At 59.7% G+C, this 19030-nt stretch overlaps 1 protein-coding gene and 1 long non-coding RNA gene across 2 annotated transcripts; one reads left to right on the forward strand and one right to left on the reverse strand.

Moving 5' to 3' along the window:
* Positions 1 to 257: 257 nt before the first annotated feature.
* LOC125929732 (uncharacterized) lies at positions 258 to 2836 on the reverse strand. The gene is made up of 4 exons (XR_007460555.1): positions 2648 to 2836; positions 2274 to 2377; positions 1559 to 1937; positions 258 to 1137 (listed from the first exon to the last, which is right to left on the reverse strand). It is a non-coding gene; the product is annotated as an uncharacterized LOC125929732 (long non-coding RNA).
* A 676-nt stretch (positions 2837 to 3512) lies between these two features.
* Positions 3513 to 14385, forward strand: S1PR3 (sphingosine-1-phosphate receptor 3). Its single transcript, XM_049640328.1, has 2 exons — positions 3513 to 3608; positions 10696 to 14385. Exon 2 carries the CDS (start codon positions 10838 to 10840, stop codon positions 11975 to 11977), a length of 1140 nt encoding a protein of 379 aa, XP_049496285.1. The 5' UTR covers positions 3513 to 3608; positions 10696 to 10837; the 3' UTR covers positions 11978 to 14385.
* Positions 14386 to 19030: the final 4645 nt, after the last annotated feature.

A 19030-nucleotide genomic window follows, 5' to 3' on the forward strand; every position in this document is an offset into this window, starting at 1 on the left:
CCAGGCTGTAGGCACCAACACGCTGGGAAAGTGAATGTTTCCTTTCGTAAACTTATAAACAAGTACATGTTACGTTTATACGGTGATATGTGATATGTAATAAGTTTGTACGTACTGTAGTCAAGTCTGGGGCCAGATGGTTTTTCAAAAGCATTCACATATAAATTATACTGTCTTTTGATTTTATTCTCCTAAGTCTAGACTGGATTTGACGGCCTGAGAAAAGAGCTGGAGAAATTTTTAAGTTGTTTGGTACCTGACATTTTATTTTTCTCCAACTTTTTGTTACGAAAAAATTTCAAACATCCAGAGAAGGGGAGCACGTTGTACAACTCCCCACCACGTCCGCTCCCCAGCTCCGGTCACTGATTTTGTCCTCTCGACCTTCTGTGCACGTATCGTCTTTGCTGAGTCATTTGAAAACAAGTTTCGGACATCAAGACATTTCACCCTCAACAGCTCATCTCCTAGAAATAAGGCCATTCTTCCAGATAAGCATTGTGCTATCACCACACCCAATTAGCAGTACGGACGGGTCTGTGATACTCCGTTCATACCGAAATGTCATCACAATACTTTCGTGCTGCTTAGGTGATCAGGTTCATCCTTGTTGTTAGAAATGTTGCTTCTTTTTAGCTGTTTTCATCCTAGAACCAATCCTACCCTTTTCCTGACGTTACCCTGTTTGAGGGATGCGCTAGGTCTGGCTCTCGGCACCTGTCTGGTCTTTTCTCCTGGTGTTGTTTACCGCGTGCTCTATCCCTCCTCCTTCCCGTAAACTGGACGTGAGGGCTGGAGTGTTTTCAGAAAGACCACAGCGTCGGTGATTGCGTGAGCTGGAGTTTTCGACCCCTAACGTCAGACTGACCCAGCATGGGTGGTGCTGAGTTTGAATCCCCATGAAGGCGTTGACAGCCAGACGTCTCCGATGAAAGTGGAGGGTGTTTTTTCTTCCCCGGGTGGCACTGTGTGATTGACACACTTTCACGTCCCCTTGTCCCGCTCAGTTATCCGAGGGGTGCAGAATGCCGAGCTCCTAATTCTTCCATTCCTCCCGTACTGATGAGCTGACATTTTCTGTGAAGAGCTTTCCCTCGTTACTCCGGGAGGCAGAGACCCTCAGGGAGGGCTGGTTTCCTGGAGAGAAGGAGGGAGAGAATATGTCTCTAGGGGCTGTGGGGGGCACACAGAGGGCCCCCCCCCGTCAGGGTCCAGTGTCTGAGCCTTAAGGCCCAGGGAGGGAGGAGGTGGGGGTGGGGGTGGGGGTGGGGGTGGGGGTGGAGCACTGCTTCAGTGAGAGGGCTGTGTGTGGGGAGAATCTCTGGGGGAAGGAAGGTTTTCCTGAGAGGATTTTCAGGAATGCCTCTGTGTCACGTCCCCGCCTCTCCCTTGGGGCGCCTGCGGTAAAAAGCCCCACTGTTTTTCAGGGCTTCTGGGGCTGTTTTTGGAGGCATCACCAGGCCTCAAGTTTGCCCCGTTACGTCTGATTTCACAGGCCCTCAGTGAGTGGAGACGCGGGCACCAGCCACAAGGAACAGCAGCCTGCAGCTCATCTTACCCGGCATGAGGCACCTAGTTGAACAGAATTACTGATAAGCCGAGTGCCCGGTGGGGTGCAGATGCAGAAGCCAGCACGCCGCGTGTGCCCTCCGCTCTGGCGTGGGGCCGAAGGAGTGTCTCTCTCTCTCTCTCTCTCTCTTCCCCTCCGCTGGGCTGGATGCTGAAGGAGGCACGTTCGATCCCACTTGCAACTTGGGACAGAAGTGGCTTCCGGAAGCTTGCGCAGGGCTCGCTGGTCAGCCTGGAAGGCCTCCACGCAGAGGGGGCTCACAGCAGTCAGGGACTCGTTAAGCAGCACCGAGGACCAGCATCGGCCCTCCTGGGACCCGGAGCTCCGCAGCGCCCCCAGCCCCAGGTTCTCCAGGGCAGGGGTTTCTCTGCCAGCAAAGCGCAAACCCCGCCGGGTGCCCATCAGGGCTCAAACCGCCCCAAATAAGCACTCGCTCCCAGCTCCAGAGAATGCCGGACAGGGCTTGTTCTCTGGAAGCAAGAGGCCTCCAGATCTGGGGCAAGTACCCCAGGGACCCTTCCCCTGTCCTCCACCACCCTCCTGGTACCCCTGTGGCCTCCATCCTGCCTGCCCAGGGACGTGCACCCTGGCTTTGGGCATCAGGCCCTGCCTCCTTGCTCTCCTTTCCTTCTCGTCCCTCTCTTTCTCCCAACCTCCAGAAGCTTCCAGGAGTGGTTGCTGTGTTCATTCACCTGGCTTTTACCTTCCTTCTCCAGTGGAAAATTCTGTAGTCTAGTCACCTCCCCGGGTGTTCTTCAGCAGCACCTCCCATGGACTACTTTATTCAGCCACACAAAAGGGTCCAACCTGTGTGCGACAGCGATCACTGCGATTGGCCCGCAGGCCCCGGAGCCGAGCGGGGGTGCACACGAGGTTGGGAGCCAACGAACAGGGTCTGAGCCACCAGCTAACCCGGCAGCCAGCCCGCGGTCAGGTAGTTTCAGATGGAAATCATTAAGATCACGAGGACGGGAACAGTAACAGCCGTCGTCGTCACCATCGTCCTCGTCGCCCCAAACCCTCGCTGTCAGCGCTGCAGACGCCCGGCCCAAGTCTATCCACGGGCCCGGTTGGTACCTGGTCCAGCTGGGTCCCGCCCGAGACCCCGAGGTCGGCCGCCTGGAGCTCGCCAGCCCGTTGCAGCGTCTGGAGCCTCCTGGGGCAGGGGCTTGGGACGAGCTCGGCCCCAAGGGCTGAGGAGAGAGAGTGGAGGGCTCGGGAAGAGGAGCAGACGGGGTGAGGGGGCCGAGCACGGAGGTGGGGGGGGGGGGGAGCGGGCCGGGGCGCCAGGAGGTGGGAAGGGGGGGCGGGGAGATGGGCAGGGGAGATGAGGAGTAGAGGTGGGGAGGGGAGAACACAGGGAGGGGGGCAAGGAAGCGGGTGCGGGGGACGGGGAAGTGAGAGGGGCGGGGGGGGGGGGGGGGGGGGGGGGGGGGGGGGGGGGGGATGGTCTGGGACTTGAGGCGAAGGGGAAGTGAGGGTTCAGGGAGGCGGGGAGGTGAGGGCGCGCAGGCCGCGGAGGAGGCGGGGAGGGGGCGGATTGCAGGGGCAGAGGACGCGGGGGAAGGGGGAGAGGGGGGCGAGGCAGCGGGCGGGAGGGGCGCGGAGGAGGCGGGGAGGGGGCAGCAAGGGCGCAGGGCGCGGAGGAGGCGGGGAGGGGGCGAGTTGCCGGGGCGGAGGAGCCGTGGAGGGGGTGGGCGTCAGGGAAGGAGGAGGAGAGGAGAGGGCGGGTTGCAGGGGCGGAGGAGGCGGGGAGGGGTGGGCGCAGGGGTGGAGCGCGGGCCCGCCCCGAGGCCGCTGGAAAAGTTTGCGCCCCGGCGCGCGCGCAGAGGCTGAGCCAGCCGGTCCGTGGACACGCGACGGGGACGCGGCGCCAGCGCGGTGGCAGGACGAGCGCGGGCGGGACCCCCGGCCGGAGTGCGCCCCCCCCCCACCCCATCCCCGCCCCAGGACTGCCCCGCTGCCCCGGTCCAGGCCGCTGGGAGCGGAGGAGGGGTCGCCGGGACGCGGGCGGCCCCAGTGCCCTCCCCAGACGGAGGTGAGTCGGCGGCGGGGCCGGGGCGCAGAATCTGGGCGGGCGAGTCCAGCCGGGCCCTTTCTCGCCAAATTCCAGCCTGTCCCGGGCGCGACGGGGACCTGGCAGGGCGAGCCACCACCTCAGCATCACGCTGTCCCCCGGGCCACCCATTCCGCGGCGGACAGGGGATGGTTCCTTTTTGCCCACGGCCCGACCGGCTAGACTGAGCCTCCCCTTAACGACCCGAGTGCCGCTGTCCCTCCCGGGACGGTTAGCAGGCCAGGCGCCCTTCCAGGACGAGCACCTGGGGGCTCCGGGGGTGGGCCTTCTCCTGGGAAACCATTCCTTTACATCACATGCGCGGCAAAATTCCACCTTTTCCTTCTGTTTCTCAAAGTAGGCGGTGGAGACGGCCGGACTCGGGGCTGGAGGTCACGGCCCCTACCCCCTAGGTGCAGCCCTAAGGGTCCCATGGGACAGCGGTGCCCGCCTTCATAGCTGACATGAGGCCTGGGGAAGGGGCCGTCTCGGGAAAGTCGTGCTCTAACCCTTCTAACGCTGGGCTCCAAGTGGCCTGCCTCTCCCCTCTCCCTTCTGGCGCTGGCCAGTCCCGGGGACATATTCTTTGTGGGTTGTTATATTTAGATGTAAGAGAGGAACTTACTGTGGGTTCTTGAAAGGGAGAACACACTGGGTTAGGAAGATACGGGGGGCTCTTCTGGAAGATTATTTCTAAAGGGGAGGGTGCACCCTTACCAACTCCAGAGTTCGGCATCTTTCTAAAGTCTGGAGGTTGCGGTTGGAGACAACGCGGTACATAATCACCTACTTGTAATTCAGCTCGTCAACGTTCTCGTCTTCCTTCGTGGAGGTCTTGCAGGCATGGTTAAGGGAAACAATTGCTACAAAGTACCAGGGCTGGGTTAGGTTCTGCGGGTACGTGGCGGAGAAAGACGGCCGTGTCATGGCTGATGGTGTGGCTGTGTGTGTGTGTGGGGGGGGGCACTCCACGGCTCGTGGGATGTCTGGATCTGTACGATGTCTCAAGTAACCGAGGCCGAGCGCAGTGCCGGAATGAGTAATTTTGTGGCCGTAGGAGGGCCACACGTGGGGTGTTCTCAGTCAGCAAACCTTCACATCCGGCCTCTGACACCAGAGACTAAAAGTCAGCCCTTCGGAGCCTCCGGGTAAGAGACAGAAGGAATGGCTTCTCAACCAGTCCCATCTTTGAAAATGCTGCTTTTCCCCCTTGCGTTTCTGAACTTGGTAAAGTGCGTGGCTCTCCTGATTTGCTACCACGTGTGGGTAGTAGAAACTCCCGTTTCCTCCCACGTTGGCCCAATGATGTTCTCGGAACGCAGGCACCGCTTTTCCTGTCCCTGGGAACTAGGACACTGACTTGGTCGTCTGGGATCTTTTCCGTCCTCCTAAAGATGCTTCGATACCTACAGTGTATGCGTGTGTTTTTATGGTCGAGAAACGAGAATCAGAGCGTGCCGTCGTCTCGAAAATGTGGGGGTTACCCTGCTGTGAAGCCCCTTTTTTTCTGCCAGGACTTTGTGCTGTGACACAGCCGGCTTGGCCACGGGGCGCCCTCAGGCCATCTGTGACGGAGCCGAGGGCCTGCTGGGGGTCACCCAGCCTTCTGTGCCCTCTCCTGTGGCTCCGTCCTCCTCCTCCTATGGGTTTGGAGCCACTTCTCACTGCTTGGGTCCTCGGCCCCCATTTTCTGCTGAAATAATTAATTGCCTCAGGAGATGCTCTGGAGCTTTCGCGCTAACGGGAGGCGCGGTGACCTCTGCCCCGTTGTGGAGACTCCTGTATCTCGGTCACTGTCGTGTCAGCAGTGGGCACGCAGTCGTCTATTGTTCTCTGTCCTTTTCCTTCTGATTTGGTGGAATTGCCACCGTGTCTGCGGGAGGCCAGGCGGCAGGCCACCGGGTGAGTCTGTGACGAGACTGCTCACTGCACGGCGTGGCACCCAGGGGTGGCTCTGGCGTCTGCCTGGCACCGCGAGCGGGTGCCCGTCCTGAGTCAGTCTGCGAGGCCCTTCGGCCTGAAGACGTGACTCCCGTGGCCCCGGTGTCCGTCCGCATGCGTTCCGGCATTCGGGCCCTAGTGACACTCTTGTCACCGTCCGGGTGAAGAATGCGAGGAGGGGCGGATGCTCCGGAAGAGCTGCCCCCTAACATGGTGCATGGGGATCACATCCCCGGGCCGGCCAGCCCAGCCGCGTCTTCCGGGCTGTGCCGCCAGGGACGGCGACCGCCACAGCGCAGTCTCAGTTTCCTTCTTCGAACATCCAAAAGGCAGATGCCGCCATGGGGACCAGACGTGCTGTGGCCCCGTCGTTCTGGGAAAGGATGGGAGGGACCCCACAGTTAGGGCTTCTTGGGCCCAGATGTCTCTTATTTGCATACGCCCTGGGGCCCCCCGGGGAGCTCACACCATCACGCATGAGAGGGGCAACTGTGGCAGGAGTCCAGTCCTGTGCCCTCACTAAGAACAAGCAGAGAAGGGGGAGTCTGAACAGAAAGCAGAGGGTAAGCCCTCTTGTATCAAAACCTTGACGGACGAGCCTGGGGACCCAGGAGAGAGAGACAGTGCAGAGGCAGACCCTGGGGCCTGTGCCCGGGCTCCTGGGTCCACCCCGCGTGCCTGGAGTGTGCCAGATCTGTGTTAACGTCTGAGGCTCACCTGCCCGGGAGAATGGCTCCTGGGAAAGCCGCTGGGTAGCAGGGAGCCTGCTCACAAGGGTTACTCACCGGGGGCTCCGAGCCTGGGCTGGAGCAGAGTGCCGGCATGGGGCGCGCCGGCTGTGTGTGAAGCCTCTTGCCCCGACCACCTCTAAAAGCCCCGCGGGGTCACCTCAGAAATCTGGGGCAAGGGGAAGTACTCATTAGCAAAAGAATTTCCTGGAGCGTTGAAATGGCCGGCCCCCTACTTCCTTCCTAAATTCTCATAAACGACAACAACAAAGTACTGCTTTCCAAGAAATTTTCCAAGCATCGGCAAAGGCTTGGCGTTTTAGCTCAGTTTAGAGGATGAACGAGTCGATTTCTCCGGGAGAACGTGCCTTTGAGAAATCTCACCCTGACTCTGACCAGGAGGAATTTCTCACTGTCTTCCTGTGCTTTTCTTGTTTGCCTGTACGGAGAGGGAGAGAGACGGACCCCAGACTTAGTGGAAATATTTTCCTTTACTTTTTTTCTTTTCCTTCTTTTTATAGTTTGTTTATCTTTCAAATTGCCATGTGTAGAGAAAGTGAATCACTAGCGTAGACAGCACATCTGGAATCCATCGGCCGACCCGGGCTGGCCCCTGTCCGCGGATGCACCTCCTTGGAACAGAGGGGTGGGGAGCCCTACTGATGTGACACGGTCTAACCTGGATGGCTCACGGTGGCACCACCTTCTAGAAGGCGTCTTAGTCCTTCTCAGCAAAGGGAAAAAGCGTTGGTGCTGAAATGCCTTGAGGCAGACTTGACCCCACCTTCGTGAGGATGCCAGGAAAACTGTAGGTAGTGATCTCTGTTGAGTCCGTCCCCTGGGCACTGGGCGTGGGCAGTACATCTGTTCACCGTGAGATGCACACACCTCCCTGCTCGGCACGGGTGAGCGGGAGGGGTGTGTGGGGGTCCCGGGGACGTGGGCACAGCCCGTGGGAGCGAGAGTCCTGCCGGTGGACATCAGCCCTCCGGAGCCTGGAAGTCCTCTGCAGCGAGCAGAGGTTCCTCCCCCGAGGGCCCGCACCATGCAGCAGCTTCTGGAACAGGGCCGGCGCGCCGAGCCATACAAGACAAGAAGGCCCACCGCCACCTTCCTCAGCATCCTTTTTTGGCCGTTATTTCTGAGTTGTTCGGGGGAAATTAAGCAGTGATCAGACGCTTACAATGAAAAGCCAGACGGCGGTCACTACCAGCCCCAGATGCTTATTTTTTAAAATAAAACAAAATGTGAGCATAATGTATAAATGTCACCCCCATGGGGACTTCTCCAGCCAGCCAAGTGCCATTAGTCTCTACAGGGACCCCTGTATCAGAGCCCCTCCTAGACACCAACACGATGCCCAGAAATCCAAGGCACCGCACAGAAGCACAGACACAGACTCCTGAGGACGCCCCCTTCCAGCCCCAGCCGCGCATCTAAGGACGATGACATGCGGCAGCCATCCTGTGTCCACAGACAGGTGCAGCCGTCCTTGACAGGAGCAGGAATTGCTGGATCTGAACGTACCTCCACGTAGGACTCTGCTGAGCATCACATCGGCACAAAGATGCCAGGCACAGTTCTATGCTGTGGGGCCCCATTTACGCAGAGGTCGGAAATAGACTATGGCCCTCGAGGGTATGAGAAGCTGGCCAGTGGGGTCCCCTTACTGGGAGGGGTGTTGGGGGTCCCCTTACCGGGAGGGGTGTTGGGGGTCCCCTTACCGGGAGGGGTGTTGGGGGTCCCCTTACCGGGAAGGGTGTTGGGAGGTCCCCTTACTGGGAGGACTGTTGGGGGTCCCCTTACCAGAAGGGGTGTTGGGGGTCCCCTTACCGGGAGGAGTGTTGGGGGTCCACTTCTCTGCAGGGTAGGCCAGGCTGGCTTCCCAGGAGCTGGTGCCTGCCAGCCCGACGCTTCCCAGAAGGGACATTTCCGGCGGGCTGAGGCCCTGCCTGGCCCCGAGAAGTTGGGGGCAGGATGGGAGAGTATTCTTCCGGAAAACTCAGGTCCTGCTGCGCCCCTGAGACATGGAGGCAGAACTCCTCTGTGATGCTCTTGCCCACAAATAGCAGCCCTCAGATGCATCCCAAATCAGTCTGGCCTTTAGCCCAGCATGTAACTCTTGGGATGGAATCTACGTCCTAATGTTGAAAACCCAAAGAAAATAAGCTTTTAGTTCCAGAGAGAGCCAGATGCCTTCCAGTTACACAAAAGGCGGAGAATAGCATTTAACAAAGGATGTTCTGAAAAAGTATGCTTTTTGAATGATGAATATTTCATCAAGGGAAATGATCAATCAAGCATTAGTGGGGAGATACATCCACCCTCAAGATGCATGGTTTCGGTGGCTCTCTGGCACGTCTTCCGTGTTTTCATTGTGGTCGGTTTACTGCTGGGTCCTGACTTTACCGCTCAGCTCAGTTCCTTCTGAACCCCGCATATGCGGGCAAGGGCACCCCTGCAGCCCTGCACCTGCGCGTCCTCTCTCTTTACCTCCAAGAGGTCCAGACCCAGCAGGTTTGGAAGGTCCCTTCTGTCCACACTGTCTGCGCAAGGCCGGGGGTGGGGAGCGTGCAGAGGCAGGACCGTGCGTGGCGTGGACTTCTCGAGGGGGAATCGGGCCGGAGACAAGCTGCAGCTGTGCCGAGGCTTAAGAACCTTCCCGATGTGGATGTGTGGAGCCCTGTCTCGTCGATTCACGAGCAGTTCGCACACCTCGTCTGTGTAGGTAACACTCACACGCTTCTGCGGTTCAGACTGTTGTGATGCTAGCTCACTCACCTGTGGTCGTGACTCACGTGGACCACGTGTGTACCATGGTCAGTTCCAGGGACGGAAACCCAGGTGAGGGCGCAGGTGTGAGGCAGACTGGACTCGGTGCCAGCGGACAGAGGGGGCAGCGGGCAGGCTGGCGTGGGGCCTGTGTGTGCCCACCGCGGGCGGGGACATCGCCGTTCTCAGGACGGACTTAGATGAAGGTCCGGTGCCAGGGGAGGCTGGTGGCAAAGCCGTCCACTGGGCTGACCCGTGCGCCTCCAGACACACCCGTGCCTCCCAGAGGCCGGGCCCCCGGGGTTTCTGGAAGCAGCAGGGCATGGACGCTTCTGCGTGCTGGGGAAGTCTGCAAAGAAGAAATGGCACTGCCTCTTTCTGTCTCAGAGAACCCGACCCCCCGCTGACAGAGGGCAGGCTGACGGCACCCCGGGCCCTGAGCAGCGCCGGGGGCCGGGGAGCAGTGACCTGGAGGGTGCCCTGAGGGGACCCGCGGTTTCCTCTCTTTCTCCTCCGAGAGCGGCCGCCAGCACTGCAGCCCTGGGTCCTTCCAGGACGAGCCCCTCTCGGGCCGTGTTGGTACCTGGCAGTGGAGCTCAGTGGCCGGACTCTGACTTAGGGCTCTGACCTGAATGTTCCAAAAGTCAAAGAAGTCATGGCCGGGGAGTCGGTGGGCTGTCTTAAGCTCACCTCATTGGATCTTAAGTAGATACTTGCACGAATAAGTGTCGTTTTAAAACCCGTGGGCCCCCTGAAAGCCACGTCTAGCTGTGATGGTGACGTCCCCGGAGGTGCTGAGTGTGGCCCCAGGTGAGGGTGGGAAGTGTCAGGTTGGGGGACGATTAAAATCCGGGGCCCTGGAGAGCCTGGAGCTTGGCTTCTCACCTTCACCGGTTGTCTAGTGCCCCCGGCGGGGGGGGGGGGGGGGGGGGGGTGGCTTCCGGCTCATGTACACGCCTTCAGTTTGGGGGGTTCAGACAGTCTTATCTGAGCTCTGGATTTTCAGCCAAGTTCAAAGCCCAAGCGCTGGTCCCTGCCTTCCCTTCCTTCACCCTGGGTGGACGTATAGGCCTACGTCCCGTCTGCCCCCCCCACGCCCTGCCGCCCCCAGGGAAGGCCTCTGGTGGCCTCGTGGCCCTGTCTCAGGCCTCGCCTGTGGGCCGTCTGGACCAGACTCTGTCCCCGGCCCTGGTACCTGGAAGCCGTCGCCCCACGTGGCTCCGGGCTCACCAGCGAGGCCTCAGGAGCTGGGTGGGCATGCTCCCGGGCTCCATCCTGTGTTCTTGTTGTCCTGAGATGACCCCGTTTCTCTCCCGGTAACTGGGAATCATGGTTTAGCAGCTCCCGCCTGTGGATGAGGCTGGGTGGCCAGCATCCCACATGCCCGGAGAGTCCCCGACGGACGTTTATTTGGGTCTGTGTCATGTTACAAGAGTGAACGACGGGCGCTCAGGCACCGAGTCCCCTTCCAGGCGGCTGCAGACGGCAAGTCGCTGCCCGTGGCCGCCTCTGCCTCCGGGGAGCCCCGGCCAGTCCCACGCTCCCGCGTTTTTGGTGCCTTCCTCCGACTCTGCCGCTGCCGCTGCTCCCCCTCTTAATCGCTGGGCGCCCCTCTTTTGTCTCTGCAGGCGCCTGCTCTCCATGCCCTGGCTGGGGTCCCGCCCGGGGCCACCTCCGAAGCCTGAGCCGGGGCGGTTTCTCTGGAAATGGACGTGCCCAGGGCGCCCTCTGGTGGCTCCCGGAGCTGAGCCTCGGTGAGTCCCGGTGGCGATGGCGGCCTCGGTCCTCGCGCCGCGCCCCAGGCCCTCCCCCGGGAACGAGACCCTGCACCAGCACTACAACTACGTGGGCAAGCTGGAGGGCAGGCTGAAGGAGGCCCCCGAGGGCAGCACGCTGACCACCGTGCTGTTCCTGGTCATTTGCAGCTTCATCGTGCTGGAGAACCTCATGGTTTTGATCGCCATCTGGAGAAACAATAAGTTCCACAACCGCATGTACTTCTTCATCGGCAACCTGGCCCTCTGTGACCTGCTGGCCGGCATCGCCTACAAGGTCAACATCCTGATGTCGGGCAAGCGGACGCTGAGCCTGTCCCCGACGGTCTGGTTCCTGCGGGAAGGAAGCATGTTTGTGGCCCTCGGGGCGTCCACCTGCAGCTTGCTGGCCATCGCCATCGAGCGGCACCTGACGATGATCAAGATGCGGCCGTACGACGCCAACAAGAAGCACCGCGTGTTTCTTCTGATCGGGATGTGCTGGCTCATCGCGCTCTCGCTGGGCGCCTTGCCCATCCTGGGCTGGAACTGTGTGCACGACCTCCCCGACTGTTCCACCATCCTGCCCCTCTACTCCAAGAAGTACATCGCATTCTGTATCAGCATCTTCACGGCCATCCTGGTGACCATCGTCATCCTGTACGCCCGCATCTACTTCCTGGTGAAGTCCAGCAGCCGCAGGGTGGCCAGCCCCCACAACTCGGAGCGCTCCATGGCCCTGCTGCGGACCGTGGTCATCGTGGTGAGCGTGTTCATCGCCTGCTGGTCCCCACTCTTCATCCTCTTCCTCGTCGACGTGGCCTGCAGGGTGAAGGAGTGCGCCGTCCTGTTCAAGGCCCAGTGGTTCATCATGCTGGCCGTGCTCAACTCCGCCATGAACCCCGTCATCTACACGCTGGCCAGCAAGGAGATGCGGCGGGCTTTCTTCCGGCTGGTCTGCACCTGCCTGGTCCGGGGCCGTGGCGCCCACTCCTCGCCCACCCAGCCTGCCCTCGATCCCAGCAGAAGCAAGTCCAGCGGCAGCAACAACAGCAGCCCCTCGCCAAAGAGCAAGGAAGACCCTCCCCAGAGAGTCGCCTCACCCTGCATCACCGACGGAAACAAAACCCTGCAGAACGGGATTCTCTGCAAGTGAGAGCGCCTGCCTCCAGGAGCAGGGGAGGGGAGCCCCGCTCTGTGGCCGCGGCCATATCTGTTGCACGCCTCGCCCCTGGGAGTTCCAGAGAGGGGACTCGGGAAGTCCACTCGCCAGTGGCTTGCCCGGCGTGGACGTCCCGTGAGGAGGGGGACCCAAGGACCCGCCAGCGTGTGTCACGGCAGACCGTGCGCTCTGTCCGTCTTGGCTCGTCTTCTGAATGCACCACGCTGCGACAGTATCTGCCACCTTCCCCTGAGCTCCCCTGGCTGCTCCCCGCGGGGCCTGGACAGGGAAGGTTGTGGGCCCCACAACGTGCAGGGTGTTTCTCAGAACGTCATGATGATGTTTGGTAACTTCACTCTACACTGTGAGCAGAGTGGATGCCTGTGTGCTCGTCATTTCTGTGTCACGGAGCACTTGTGTCTCTTACGTCTTCAGATGTGTGGGTCTGAAGGATCCTGGGAGATTGGGCGATCTGGTGATCTCTGGGAGCCGTGTCCCTGTTCCTCTGGGGCTCCTGTGTCCCTGCACATCCAAACCCACGTTAACCAAATTCCCTGATTGTTTGGGGTTCCTACAGATCACAGAAGAGCCAGGGGCTTCCAGGAGCCCATCCCCAGACCAACCGAGAAAGGGACCCACGAAGGAGCAGCAGAGGACAGATGCCCCCCCCCCCCCCCCCCCCGGCCTGAAGCCGGAAACAGTGGTCTGTTTCATGCAATGGAACATTTGTACTGAATTAGGAGAGGTTTACAGGGCTGTGTTGAGTCTCTTTCTCTCTGATCAGAAAAGCTCGGAGGCGGCAGCCCCGTGTTGTCTCAGTGGCGTAGCTGGGGAGGTCGGCGGTCTCCACCCTCCCCAAAGCTGACCCTGACAGTGACAGCCAGGAGCGTGTCCGCGTGTGCTCTCCAGGGAAACGTAAGGATACTGTAATCTGCCTTTGCAGCCTGGGCTGACCCTGCGTCCCTGATCGCCGTGTAAAGGGATTACTTAGGAGGTGTTTCCGTGCACGCCCTCCCCAAGGACCCCACCCGCAGGACAAACGTGTGTGCATCTGTAGAGATCTCATAACCATAGAGCTGATGGCTTCTTGGTAAAAACAAAACGAGCAACCTTTAAAAGGACCCTTACTCGGGCGAGCCCACATCGCAGCCCCTGGGGTTTCTCAGGTTGGCTGGGAATTTCTGGCCGAGTCAAGACTCAGTCTCAACACGTTAACGATTTGCAAGAGAAGCTGGCTCCCTTGTGTCATCTGATGCACATTCCCCACACCGAGGAACGTTCCGGTGGGTCCTGGGTGGTTTCCATGAACTGACCAAAGACTATCCTCGTTTTTGTTGCCGAGGAGAGAAATTGTACTTGTAAGAAGATGTCTTCGGTGGCGTTTTTGGTGGCTTCTTTACGTCACTGAAAAGGGGCTTCTTTCTGAACTCAGATAGCATTTCTGGAAAAGTGAAGCATTGAGGTACTGGGTTGAGAACACAAAGCCGCATTCCAGAGAGCTGGAGTGTTGGGCATCGGTGCTCGCCGGGTGATGACGTGACTTCAGGACCCGGTGCCCTGGCTCTGAGGGGCGTTGTGAGGGGGGGGGTCTCCTCTCTGGTGCTAATGTTAGTGACACTCGCTCTACAGTCCCGTCGAGAGAACACGGAACTTTCAAGCAGTCTGAATGAAAAATATGCCAAAAAAGGAACGGTGTTTGCTTGCTGTATGCAGAACGTGATCGGCCATCAAGACCAGTGTGCACGGCCCTTGGCAGCTTGCAGGGCGCGTTTAGGAGTTGAGATGACAGAGCTTGCGCTAGATCTCACTCGGTTAGTAACCTTCACGGTGTCCCATGTGTTTGTTAAAAAAAAAAACAAAAACCAAAAGCCTGCATATAAACTGGTCATCGGGGCGCCTGGGTGGCTCAGTTGGTTCAGCGTCCGACTTCGGCTCGGGTCATGATCTCACAGTTCATGGGTTCAAGACCGGCATCAGGCTCTGTGCTGACAGTGCACAGAGATTCTCTCTCTCCCATTCTCTTTGCCTCACCCCTCCCTGGCTCTCTCTCTCTCTCTCTCAAAATAAATATATAAACTTAAAAAAAAAATAAAAAATGAAAAAACAAACCTGTGGCTGGGGGTCAGCGTGGGGGCCTGTGTGCAGGGTGGCCACCTGGTTTCCCACCTGGGGCCACTGTCCCTCCAGGACGGAAACGGCTCTAGGAGCCCGTGCCCTCCCCCGCCCAGTCCCCCCTGGGCAGCTGCCCTGGGTCAGGGTTTGGAGGCGGGTCAACCCTTAACCCTTCCACGGGGAGAAAATCACAGGTCCCGGCAGAGCGTGGCCGACAGACGGGCGTCTGGTTCTGCTCTGTTTGCAGCAGGAGAGAGTAGGTCAGAACCCGTCCTTCGTCCCGCGTCACTCCTGACGAAGGGCCACGTCTAGCGCGTGTGTGTGTGCGTGTGTGCACGTGTGCTTGTGCGTGTGTGTCTGCTCTGTGTTAGGCCCGCAGACGGCCTGACTGGGGATGTTCATGTGATGTTGGTGGAGAAACCTCACTGCACAAGCGAGGACCACCGCGGCTCCCCTAGAGCGGACGCGGCCAGAGACCCCGTCAGGAAGGCCGACGCCAGACCCCGTGTGCACGCCACACCGTCAGGGGGGCGAGGCTGTGCAGGTGCTGCTGTTGGAAGAGGCATGCGCTCCCTTCGGAGAAGCTCCAGCCCCTCTGCCTCGCGAGGCGACGCAAGACCCCCGCCCACGGGAGAGGCTGGCCACGCAGCCCTCCATTGCTCACACCTCGGTGACAGTCACACTACGGTGAGCTTCGAGGCAGGCGCTGCTCTCTGCCCCGTGACCTGTGCTGCCCAAGAGGCTGTCCTGGGGGTAGAACCAGGCGCGCTTCATAGAAAACTCCTCACTGAATTAGCAAGTGCGGGCTCTTAAATTGTGTCTGTGAGGACAAAGCCTCACCACCCAAACGTTTTGGCGTCTAAGTCGAAATATCAAAGGGTTTGCTGCACAGAAACGCACACACCTGTCTCCCGAAGATGAAGGCACATTTTCCCATGACCAGTGAAGAAGGGCACCATCGCCAACACGGCCGCGACACCCGGTGCCCCGGGCCACGGCGCTGATGCTCGGGGACGCCACGCGGCCCCTCCGCCTGGCCGCCACAGATGAGGCCAGAAGCCACGTCGCTTCCTGGAGGAGGTTAGAAAGCTCGAGGCTGGTTTGAGAATGCCACTCCTCAGAACCCAAAGGCGATTCTGTCCCAGCATCAAAGCAGAAAGTGGCTCATCGGCGACACGCCCAGGCAGAGACTTTCATGGCAATTCTTTCTGGTTCCGCAAAAGTCAATGGAAAACAAAACACAGGATTCTCAAGTGATATTTATCAATATATATAATTTCCCATCCAAATGCTTTTTAAAAAGTAATAAATATCTTATTATTACACATTGGATTTACACGGAGTTCTTTCCTAATCCTTGGACTTTTAACATCCCATGTTTAATTCTTGTTTAATTCTCAGTGCAAAGAAACATTCACATACTTAAAGTTTTTACAATATTTATTCTGGAACAAGTTTTATTCAAAAGGCAAATGAACACAGAACATTGCACTCGCAGCTGACACACAGTCATTACAGAGAAAGGTAACTCAGCGTTCAAAGACAGAGATGCCCACGTATTCCTGCTTTGTTGACCATTTGGTCGGGTAGACAATTTGGTTGTGGTAAGGATGCCCCAGGTGCGTGGGACACTCAGGACCACGCCTGCACTCTCTGTGTGCACGCTTTGCTACCTACAGCGTCTCAAGGTGAAGCAACGACACAGAAATGTAACCTTGTACGAGGTTTCGTGCCTGGCACTTTCTTCCGTGAGAATGGTTCTCCCAGCTTGGGGAGGAGCCCTGGAGAGTCATTTATTCAGTACATCTGGGGAGGCAGGGGGCCTGAGGGGTGCAGACCCCAGTCCCCAGCGCCCATGCCAACACCAGCCGTGGGGCATGCATGAGAAGGGTGCCCCGCAGGCTCTGAATGTCCCCTGTGACCCTCCTGCCCCACCCGCCTCCAGCTCGCACAGCCTTCAGACCCCCGGGCCCAACCGGGAGCCCCAGCCTCCACTGTCCTGTTGAACCTGGCCACGCCGGCCATCAGGCCCGTCTGACCCTCGTGCCCCGGGTGTGTTTGTTTCCTACCGGATGACAGATTCCCGTCTCTCCCGGGAGCCCAGCACAGAGCCTGCCGCACAGGAACCTGTGCACAGACGGGGCCAAGACGAATGCCCGCCAGCTGTGGGGTGCACAGCTGTGCCCAGGCAGACCGCTCGCCCCCGAGCGCACCTGTCCCTTCCTGCCCGTCGTCTCTGACCTCGGAAAGACACTGCCGGATGCAAGCAGCGCGTAAGACTGGACTTGATCGTCCCCGAACGCTTCTTCTTCCCTTCAGCCTCCTGCGCTGTCTCCCTCCTTCCTGGTCTTCCCTGCTGGCCTCCCTTCCCTCCTGCCCCTCGGTCACTTCCACAGTGCCCACCCCCGCCCTCCTGTCTGTTCGTGCTCCCCCTTGCACTTGGGTCCCACCTCCTGCAGCATCCAGGACGCTCCTCCACGAGTCTGCAGAGGCCAGGACCTGTCAGCCCCCAAACTCTTCACGTCTGCTTAACTTCCTGCCTGTCCCTGTTGCTTAAAGTACCAGAGCCCGGAGAGGGGGGCCGAGGTGCCCGTCCCACCGCCCGCCTGCGCACGCGCACACACACGGGTGTGCATCCGCCGTGATCAGCGCAGGTACGTGCGCGCGCGCAACTGACATTCAGAGTCCTCGTACAAAATCGCAGTTTTTCTGGCTGCTATAAAATGTGCCAGTTTTAAAACTGTGCATTTGTTGCTTGAAAACTTATAAATATTTATAAGCCCCATTATAAATAAATTGTGGCTGGCAGACGGCACTCTATCCGCCAGCAGCGATTGCTCGAGTTCTCGATGCTTATCAATCCTCCACTTTTAAAACTCAGAGCACGGGCTCTGGGATCTAGAACACGAAGTGGTAGGAAAACCTACTCGCAAATTGGAGGGGAGCCCTCAGTAGGGGAGGGCTGGCAGCTCACACCCGATGGTGGTCCACACTCCCTGTTTACCAGAAATACACATTCCTGGGCCCGCGCAGCCCTCCTGGGGTGGGGCCTGGGGCCTCCTCGCTGCCCCTCGTCTCCAGATCTGCTTGGCCCCGAGGACTGTGTGTCTCCGCCTGGGATTCCCGGCCCGGAGAGTGTGCACAGGGCCCGCTTTCCACCTGCGCCCGGCTGGCAGCTAAGCGCAGCTGGGTACGTGCTGAGTTGTGTCCACCCTGCCTCCTGCCGCCCCTCACTCTGCCACACCAGGGTGACTGGGCCGATCGTGCCCTCCTCCTCCTCCTCGACTTCCTTCCCTTCCCCACCCCTGGGGCATCGCCGGGAGAAACGACAGCCAGTCAGACCCTCTCGGGGTCTGCGGCTGAAGGGCCCCAAAGAGAAACACCTCCTCGTCCCGGAAGGGGCACGAATGCAAACCCAAGCGGGAAGAGCTGTTTGCCATTTCCCATCGGGGGCTGAGCGTTACACACACTGTCAAGGACCCTCATGAGTCCTGCGCTCTGTCCTACGTTCGGCCACTGACTGTCCCCGCGCTGCGGCAAGTCCCCTGGCCCCAGTCCCCCCCCCTGAAGAGCCGGGTCTGGAGCTGCAGGATCCTGATCCCATAGCCCTCCCTTGCTTGTGACCCTTGGGGGGCGGGGCACGGCACATCCGGGTTCGTAGCACGTGCCGGCAGAGTGGTTTTTCCGCTTCATCTTTCCCAGGACCATTTTTAAACTTTCACTACACAGCCTGGTATTCTGAGACACGTGACCCAGATTTGTCTGCGACACGCGGTGACCGAAGCGCAGTATTTCCACAATCCCCCTCCCCCCTTCCCCACCGCCACAGAAAGGCGAAGGGGGGGAGCGTGCACGCGGGGGGGGGGGGGACGCACGCATATGCTACTCCGCCATCCAGAGAGCCCGTCACACGTGTGCACGAAGCATCCCAGGGATCAGCTGTCCTTCCTCTTCACGTATATTCACCACCACCTCCCATCTCACGGCGGGGACACGGCACAGCACTGCGGTGCAGGTGGCACGCGGGCCAGCGCTCAGAGAAGCCCCGCAACCAGTGTGAGGCCTCGTGGCTCTGGGCCGCCGCCTGGGGAGGCCTGGGACCTCGTGGGAACTGCCTCCACCCGGTGACCGATTCCCGGAAATAAGGACCAGGGCCTCAGGTTTCAGGTGTCACTTATGAGAAGGATGCCTCCCCCCACCTCCACCAGGCATCTGATGCCACCTGAAAGGAACTGTCCATCTCAGGAGCCCAGGACGGGCAGGGCCAGCAGACACGCGACCACAGTGTCCAAGCACAGGGCCCTTTCCGGGGCTGCACTAACTGCCGCCCTGACCCTCCCCCTGCCTCCCGCTGCTGCCCCTCCTTGGAAGTCAGGCCTCCCTCTTCCTCTGCAGGCGGCTTGTCACTTTCTGTCTTCCCTGGAAATTACCCAGGTGCCTTCCTCCCTGCGAGACCCTCAGGACACCGTATGTCCTGCAGCTGGGCCTCTGTCCATCCTTCCACCCCAACAGCCGAGACAGCGATAAGCAATCCTTGTTCAAACGAAACGGGGGGGGGGGGGCAGCAGAGTGGCCAGCGGGTCCTTGGGCCGTCGAGTATAGGAAGCCCGAGAGTGGTGGCCTGGGCACAGGGGTGGGTCGGGAGATGCTCACATGCGTCAGCCATCAGTCCGCTGAGCGCCCAGGGCCTCAAGCATCAGAGCTCAGTGAAACCACCGGCCAGAAGCCCCACAGGGACCCTGTGGGCGCTCAGAGGGACAAACGAGGATGTCATTTGAAAGTACCGCTGATTCACACACATGGAGGTGTTGGGGGGGGGTCTCCAGGGCTGCCGCACCGGTGCGGCATCAGAGGCCCTCCGGGCCTGCCTTGTACACCCAGCACAGCCGGGGGCAGGGGCCCAGCAGGGGGTGCAGGCCTGGTGCCACCATGCAC

The sequence above is a fragment of the Panthera uncia genome, chromosome D4, assembly GCF_023721935.1.
Source record: "Panthera uncia isolate 11264 chromosome D4, Puncia_PCG_1.0, whole genome shotgun sequence".
NCBI lineage: Eukaryota > Metazoa > Chordata > Mammalia > Carnivora > Felidae > Panthera > Panthera uncia.

What these genes read in the sequence shown, in the direction of transcription:
- S1PR3 (XM_049640328.1), top strand. Translation starts at nt 10,838, where the DNA reads ATGGCGGCCTCGGTCCTCGCGCCGCGCCCCAGGCCCTCCCCCGGGAAC.